This window comes from Chiloscyllium plagiosum, unplaced genomic scaffold (genome assembly GCF_037043375.1).
Source record: "Chiloscyllium plagiosum isolate Xiang-an unplaced genomic scaffold, Cpla_swu_hap1 HiC_scaffold_10, whole genome shotgun sequence".
NCBI lineage: Eukaryota > Metazoa > Chordata > Chondrichthyes > Orectolobiformes > Hemiscylliidae > Chiloscyllium > Chiloscyllium plagiosum.
In genome coordinates, this window is record NW_028270148.1 from 110,526,852 (window position 1) to 110,535,549 (window position 8,698).

General features: G+C 42.5%; 1 protein-coding gene across 1 annotated transcript in view; it reads right to left on the reverse strand.

Moving 5' to 3' along the window:
* jag1b (jagged canonical Notch ligand 1b) overlaps window positions 1–4,203 on the reverse strand; it is a 57,744-nt gene extending 53,541 nt beyond the window's left edge. The window contains exons 1-2 of the mRNA XM_087991757.1: window positions 4,129–4,203; window positions 3,427–3,732 (exon numbers count right to left, since the gene is read on the reverse strand). Of these exons, the coding sequence (XP_087847883.1) occupies window positions 3,427–3,732; window positions 4,129–4,188 (366 nt within the window). The 5' untranslated portion in view covers window positions 4,189–4,203. The remainder of the gene's footprint in view (window positions 1–3,426; window positions 3,733–4,128) is intronic.
* Window positions 4,204–8,698: the final 4,495 nt, after the last annotated feature.

Consider the following 8,698-nt stretch of genomic DNA (forward strand, 5'->3'; position numbering starts at 1 on the left):
CTCATGAACAAAACTCTCCTTAGAACTGCAGAGTTAAAAAGCAATCCTTTTGCAGGATTTTTAATATATTGAAAATGTTGAAACTCAGCACCTCCGCTACAAAGCTGAACCAACTTTGTTTTAACAGGTTAAGCAGATAGTTTTAATTGTTCCAAATAAATCTTGGTGGGGCATACCGGAAGGGGGAAGAGTAACTGATTATTCCCAGGACAAACCCACCAAATTTAGTAAAATGGTCCCCAAATTCCATACAAAAGCTGTGTCAATCAAAACCAGAAAAAAAAACTCACTTTCTTCAATAAATTACACGTGGTGGTGGTGGAAGGAATATAACTTACTGGGCCAAGAGACTGTCTGGTTTGTTCACCAAGCCAACTTCTAGCACACCCCCACCAGATTACATTAAGTTAATTTCTGCTCCAGATCTATGACTAATTACCTTGCAATCGGCCAAAATTCAAATCATTCACAGGTTGTTTCAAAAGTTTAAAACTCACCTGGAGAAGCTGAGAGGGGGATAATACAAACAACATTCTAAGTACTATGCCTGGCAAGACATTTTGATGAGGTTTTACATTGAGTTAAATGATGAGCAACAAAGTCTTTGTAAAATGATGAATCAGAGTCAAAAGAATTGAGCGCTTAGAATCTGCCAGTTCTGAAAAATTGAACTGGCAGAATCATTTGCCAAAATGCAGGACACATCCGACCACTGCAACAATTTTATATTTACTTTTCCATTGTCATGGCCATAGCCTTTACTGAACAGTTCTGCGTCAAGGAGAGATGGATTTACTGGAGATAATCTGGGGTTATCCCTCAGAAATGCAAGGCTGGGTTTACTGCAAATTAAAAAAAAGGAAAGCAGACCTGCATACAATGCTAACATGTGGATCGTAAGTGGAGCAGAATTTTAAAACTCGGGACAGACTATTTTTACAAAAGGGAAACAGGGAGTTGCGCCAACTCTTTCCAATGCAGGTGCAGCTTGAGTGGTTTCTAGTTATTCCTCAGCGCCAGCCTGTTGCTGCGTTTCCTGGCAACTCATTCAACCTCCCAGTCATCTCAATGAATTTAACAGTCCACCATCTCCACACTCATTACTCTCATTTCCCTGTCAGGCCCTGGCACATCAGGAGCTGAGCTGCGAACTATTTGCGAAAATTTACCCTCACATTTGCTATTATATACAACAACTCCCTCCCGACTTCTGCCTCACCCTACTGTGGCACAATTTACATTTGCTGATTTGTCATAATGACTGGAATTGCTAAGTACATGCCCTCTGAATGAGTAAGCATGCAAAATGACAATGGCCAATTAGGGCTCACCTTTCAACACAAAAGTGGGGGGTGGGGAAGAGAGAGAAAGGAAGTGTCAATAGTTGTAGTCATGGCAACACAGCTTTTCCAACCATATACCCCCAATTACAAGGAATGTCCTCCTTTGTATCAGATCGCCTGCGATACTAAACCAGTAAGGAACTAAAATCTGGGACAGCCCAAGAGTGAAAAGACCCAGTGCTGATTAGAGGTCCAAGTGCGGGGGATGCAGTCAAACACCGGACATTCAGTCTCAAACATCACTGCACAACTTTTTCCAGACAATATTTTCAATTTCTCCATGCCTCTCAACACTACAAAGGCCATTCACAAATACTCTGCTAAGAGCTTACTGGACTATTATGGGACAGGCCAAGCAAAATCACTTACTAAGTGTTTGCAAAGCCATTTTGCTTGCCTGCACCTCAATTACCAATGTTTCATTTTTCATCTTTAATGAGAGAGAGTGTGAAAGAGAAGAGATGGACATAATCCAGACAGTCCTCTCCGTTACAATCCGCAGGTTGACCGTCACTCTCAGTAACAGACGCATTTTTTTTAAAAAAGGAAACACTACTGTTTCAGTGGGATGTTGCTGCACTTTGACACTGGCGAACATGGCAAGAAATTCCATTTTTTTGTGGAAGGGAAACTTAATCCTCTTTCCACATCCAACCCCCAACCACAAACTTTGCAAGAGAAAGTGACAATTTATAGCAGCTCATAGTTTCAGTTTGCAGGCTCATATTTCAGTTATATCAAGGTTCCACAATCATTACATCTGCCCCATTGTTTTGTTCATTTAAAAGCACTCACCACAAGGGAAACATTGAAATCACTAAATTACATTACAAAGATTACATTAGTGCAACACAACAGCATCATCTACATACATTGTGCCTATCATGGAGAACTGATTCACCATTTTAAATAGGAGACTAATTAGACATCTAGCCACAACTTCTAGCTCAGAATTCTAATAATTTCCTTTAAAATGTACAAACCAGGTCAGATTTTAAAGTGGAATTCCTGTTACTAACCTTCATGCCACAGAAACACATTATACATTAAATTTACCGTGTGCTAACTGCTTGCAAATTGTCCAGCTCCATTGTCATTGGCCCCTTCACATGAAATCTGACTCAACAATTTCATAGTAAAGAGATCACAGAAGTACTTCACTTGGCAGATCTGGATTCCTTGACTGAAGCTGCATTGGAAGAATCTGAGATGTTGCTGTAATAACAGACACCTACACTAAAAAATTGCAGATCTACCATGTCACTGTGTCATAACAAACTGCTTCTGTTTAAAATTACAACACGAGGTGCTTCTACTGTTTAATCCCCACTTACTGAAAAGAAAAACACACACCCCATGATCAAATACCGAAGGCTGGAAGGGAAAATTAAGGTGGCAAAGTGAAGTTCTGAGTACAACTTTTTGGGATACGTAGCAAGTTGGAGTCTCACCATACATCAACATTCCACATTAACTCAGTGGGTCTGAAGGGTTTTTAAAGTTGGCAATGAACACTTTCTGCTCCTGTCTCTCCCACTCCTCCCATCCCCAAAATAAAAACGTGGAAACACTTTTCGAGCGTGCAATTTTTTTTAAAAAGAGAACACACAACAGTCCTCTTAAATTCTGCTCTGCATTCTGTAGCCCCTACTTGTCTTGACAGCTAAACCATTGCCAATGGAACACACACACAGCTGTTAATGGTTTAGAACCGTTTAAAGAAAACTGTTTGAAAACAAACGTTGAATCTGCATTTACAAGAGTATTTGAATATTATGAAGTGGACAGACAAGCACAGAAACAGTGTGCAAACCATGAGGTGGGACAGACAAGTAAAACAATCGTGTATAACCCATGAGGTAGGACATACAAGCACAAAAAAAAAGTGTACTGTATAAACTAGAAGGTGGACAAGCCCAGAAAAAGTGTGTAAACTAGGTGGACAAATCCACTAAGTGCAAGAAAAATGCTGTTTCACAGTGTAGGAGGAGGAAAGAGACAAAAGCAGCAGACAAGGGAAACAAGCTGCTGCAGATTTCTCTCTCTCTCTCTCTGTTCTAGCAGTTCCCGGGGACTCACTCACCGGCCAAGCGAAACTGAAGGGCAGTACAATCCTGCGTTCGCTGTTGCTGCCTCCCGCCCTCAAGTTAAAGGTATTCCCTCCGATGACCGGGGTCGAGGAGAATCCGAAGCTGCAGGGTCCGCCGGGGGAGACACGGGACTGATACTCCTTGAGGCAGACTTTGAAGAAAGTGTTGCACTGAGCCCGCACGCACTGGCGGTCCTGGTTTCTGCTACTGCCTTCACAGCAATTCCCATTCTGCAACTCGCCGTTAGCATTCTGCATAAAGTTTATCTGCAACTCGAACTGCCCCGAAGCCTGGGAAAACTGCAGGGGGAAAAAGGGGGGGGAGAGAAAGAGAATGGTTTGATTTTAAAACCAAAACAACAAGCGGCTTCATAAATAAATAAAAGGTCGTTTAACAAAAGCTACAAACTTCACACAACACAGAAACTGAAAAGATAAACTGGAGTGCAAAAGCCTCCCAGAGTTTTTCTTGGGTGTAAAAGCCAAGCAGCAAAATTGCAACAAAAAGCCATGCATTTGGAACGAATAAAGTATATTTTTTGAAATAATGCATTTGGAAAAGTTGCTTAGAGCTTTTGGGGGGGGAAAAAAAAAGTTGCCCTCGAGATTCCACCCACCCCCCTTCCCCACCCGTTGTAAAAGCACCAGCTTTGTGAAGGAGTTAGAAATAAAAGGGGGGGAAAAAAAAAATCCTACCTGGGTCCGCAAAACGACAAGGCAGAAGGCAGCAAAGACTGGAAGCTCACTACAAACCATCGCTTCGCCTCGCCTGCACTTGGCTGTACTGAGGGTGGAGCGGAACGCAACACGGCAATATACTGCACCAATTTTCGTATGCACGACTGGACGAGACACTTGCTACAGGGGTAAAAGAAATGTTTGAAAGGAAAGCGGATCATCAATGCAAAACAAAACAACGGGGGGGGTGAAAGCAAGCCTGCTCTCTCTCTCTCTCTCTCTCTTTATATTATTATTCTTTTATTTTCCAAAACCAGCGACGTCTCCCCTCCCATGCACAAATCTCCACCTCGGTCACAGAAACACAAAACAAATCCCCCTTCCCCTCCTCCTTTCACATACAAAAAAAAAACCACACAGCCGTCTAGTTGATAGGGATAGTAACTGCTTCATCTAGACACAGAGAGAGAGAGAGCGAGAGAGGGGGAGAGACGTTTACGTTTATTAATATGCATTAGAAAGGCTGGTCGAGCCCAATATTAAACGCCCACTTTTTTTTTTGTAATCCGCTTTCTACAGACCGGCCCCCTTTTTTTGGGGGAAAAAAAAGAGAGAAAAGTTTTTTTTTTGGGGGGGTGGGGGAAGGTGGTTTTGGAAGATGGAATTATGCCACAGATGGAGGATTTAAGCGTGAAGGCATTGAACAAAAAGAGAAAAAAAAAGTGTTAGTGTGGGTCAACTTTAAAAGAAGTTTCCAATGCACAGGGGGAGTGGATATTACAGATTGCTACACCATAATAAAGACTATTGTTGCTGCAGCATTAGTGGTCGAATAGGCTTTTGGGGTGGAAAAAAAAAGTCTGGAAAAAAAGAAAACAACACACACACAGATGTTAAAGAGAATGAGTGACTTTTGGTTCCGAAAGTGTTGAGGATTTCCACCCCACAGGGGAAAAACAAGACTGAAATATTGCTGCTGTCCTTATTCTACACCTATAGGCGTCTCTTCCTATCCATGTGGCCGCTATTGGCCACATTGAGTGAGCGTGTGTAAGAAATTGCAATTATACTGTATCGTTTCCACCTCATGCAGCCTACCAGAACGTGGAGTCTAAATATTTATTTGGGGGTGGGGAAGAGTGAAAAATTGCTATGGGGTGCCTTAATGCCTATCAATCTTGCAATCTGCCCATTAACCCGCTCCAATCTTGTTCAGAATGTGAAAAGGGCTCCATCTCACGAAATGCCCGTGTCTGTGTGTGTGTGTGTGTGAAATACGTGAAGCACTTTTAAGAATAAAACCAGATTTGGTTCCAATCTACATTAATTCACAAGTAACCACAAGGACTGCAACAAGACACACACTCATTAATTGTTGCTTTTTATTGGATGCCATTTCGGCGATTAATTTGGTTTTGTTTGAACAGAACATCAGCACCAGTACAAATCCATGATAATCGCCAATATTGCGCCCTTTTCACACTGTTAAGGACCCCCCCCCCCCCCCAACCCATTTATGCTGACGTTTTTTCGACAGTTTTGCAGAGAACCATTTACTAAGGAACCAAGTCTGTTCGCGTCTAGATTACTGAACCTAATATCCATTGTCTGAAATGTTGTTTGAGACCGTTGGTTTCAGATTAATTGCACAAAATATTTGATTTGAAAATACTAACGCTTTCAGGTTGCACGTGGGGAGGCAACTAAATGGATAAATCTCCTTACAGATATTGTTGTTGACTGCTTTGAACTCAGCCTGTTCAATGTGCAGATTAAATGGACGCCTTATTTTAAGAAAGCTTTCCATGACAATGCAGCCATAGTATTTTTTTTTAAAAGTATATGTAATGAATTGCTGGGATGTGGGCATTTCTGGTAAAGGCTAGTATTTATTACTGTTCCAAATGCCCCTGAGAATATGATGGTCAGCCATTTTTGTGAATCTTTCTGGTCCACGGCAGGATAATAAGATTGAAAATTCCAGGATTTTTGACCCAGTGATGTATGGTGAGTGTCTTGAAGGGGAACTTTTCAGGTGGCGGTGTTCCTGTGTATTGTGCTGCCCTTGCCCCTTCTAGATCCTATCCCAAAGTTTGAAAACTGCCATGACCCCCTCTATGAGAATGAGGGTGGGTGTTGCTTCCATCCTCCTCCCCTGCCCCATTTACCTCTGTCTCAAATATAGGAGCAAGGATAAGCTATTTGGCCCTTGAAGACTTTGTTCAATACGATCATGGCTGACCATCTGACTCCGTATCACATTCTGGCTTTTTTTCCCCTCACATATGCTTGGATCCCTTTAGCCCCAATTTAACTCCTTGTTGAAAACATTCAATGTTTTGGTCTCCATTGCTTTCTGTGGTAGAGAATTCCACAGGCTCTTCACTTTCTGGATGATGGCATTTCTCCTCATCTGTCTTAAATGTCCTTATTCAGTAATAAAGAACAAAGAGAATTACCGCACAGAAACAGGTCTTTCGGCCCTCCAAGCCTGCACTGATCCAGATCCTCTATCTATGTGGGTGGCACAGTGGTTAGCACTGCTGCCTCATTGCACCAGAGACCTGGGTTCAATTCCCGCCTCAGGCGACTGACTGTGTGGAGTTTACACATTCTCCCCATGTCTGCGTGGGTTTCCTCCCACAGTCCAAAAATGTGCAGGTTAGATGAAGTGGCCATGGGAAATTATCCATAGTGTTAGGTGAAGGAATAAACCTAGGGGAATGGGTCTGGGTAGGTTGCGCTTCGGTGGGTCGGTGTGGACTTGTTGGGCCGAAGGTCCTATTTTCACACTAAGTAATCTAATCTAAACCTGTCATCTATTTTCCAAGGGTCTGTATCCCTCTGCTCCCCTGCCCATTCCTGTATCTGTCTAGATACATCTTAAATGACGCTATCACCCCTGCCTCTACCACCTCTGCTGGCAACGTGTTCCAAATGTAATCTCTGGTTTGAGACTCTCTATCCCTCCTGTCTAATACCATGAGAATTTTAAGGTTTTTGAGATCTTCCTCATTCTTAAACTCCTGTGAACATATTCCCAACCAATCTCATTTCTCTTCATATGTTAGTCCTGCCTTCCTAGGAGTCAACCTGGGAATCACTCCCTCTGTTGCCAGAATGTCCTTCCTCTGATAAGGAAGCTGTACATGGTATACCAGGTGTGATCTCATCAAGGGTCTGTATAATTGCAGCAAAACAAACCACCTGATGAAGGAGCCGTGCTCTAAAAGCGAGTGTGCTTCCATTTAAACTTGTTGGACTATGACCTAGTGTTGTGTGATTTTTTTTTAAACTTTGTACGCCCCAGTCCAACACCGGCATCTCCAAATCATCCCTGCTCCTGTGCTTGAACCCTCTAGCTATGAAGGCCAACATACTATTTGCTTTCTCCCTTTTGTACCAAAAACCGTGCCTAAAACCTTGCTTTCAGCTCACTCTTTGGGATGGCAGCTTAGCATCAGGTGAAGTCTCATAGATCAAAACCACCCTCTCCTGCTTCGCTTCCTGGTTAATCTTGGGATCTCTATGAATGTTAGATAGATATGCAGGTTCTGGATTAGTGGTGCTGGAAGAGCACAGCAGTTCAGGCAGCATCCAAGGAGCAGGGTTGGACTTTGTTATATGGCCTCTCAGGAGAGTAGCATTTTCACTCCATGGTCTTACCACTTCAACACGGTAATCTGTAATAGAACTGTACTGCCCTCTGACACTGTGGAATCTCAAAGATGAGCTGAAAATCAGACTGGAATATGAACAAATTTACATTGCAATATGGATTGGAGGACTTGAGCTACAGGGAGAGGCTGAATAGGCTGGGGCTGTTTTCCCTGGAGCGTCAGAGGCCGAGGGGTGACCTTATAGAGATTTATAAAATCATGAAGGGAATGGATAGGGTGAATAGACCAGGCGAGATATGCAGGTGCCTCTTTTAGTATATCTCCATAAATTGGAGATACTGGGGTGTACAAAGTTAAGATTAGGTTAGATTACTTACAGTGTGGAAACAAGCCCTTCGGCCCAACAAATCCACATCGACCCACCGAAGCGTAACCCACCCAGATCCATTCTCCTACATTTACCCCTTCACCTAACTTATAAATTCTGTGTCTTACAATTGTGAACTCCACAACCACCTGATGAAGGAGCAGCGCTCTGAAAGCTAGTGCTTCCAAACAAACCTGTTGGACTATAACCTGGTGTTGTGTGATTTTTAACTCTATAAGTTACAAAGCAAGTTTGTGTATTTATGTGTATATCTAGCAGTGTATAAATATATTTGAAATGTGCAATCAATGAGCACGTATCTTTCATTCTCTGAAACTGCCATTGTGAAAGTCAGATATTTGTCTCTATTTGTGTTTCCTCAATATCTATTATTTTTTAGGTTATTCTTTGTTCACAATTGAGTTTGAGCAAAGTCTTTGTAGCTTGCCTAACGACCCAGCAGGTGAATGGGCCACATGCTGTGAGGTGCATGAGGCAATTAGACCAAAAAGGTCACCAGTTCGATCCTCAGTCTGTGTTGAGTTAATTGATCGCAGTCCTGATAAGGAAACAATGGGGGAATTTAAATTGGCTTCAATGG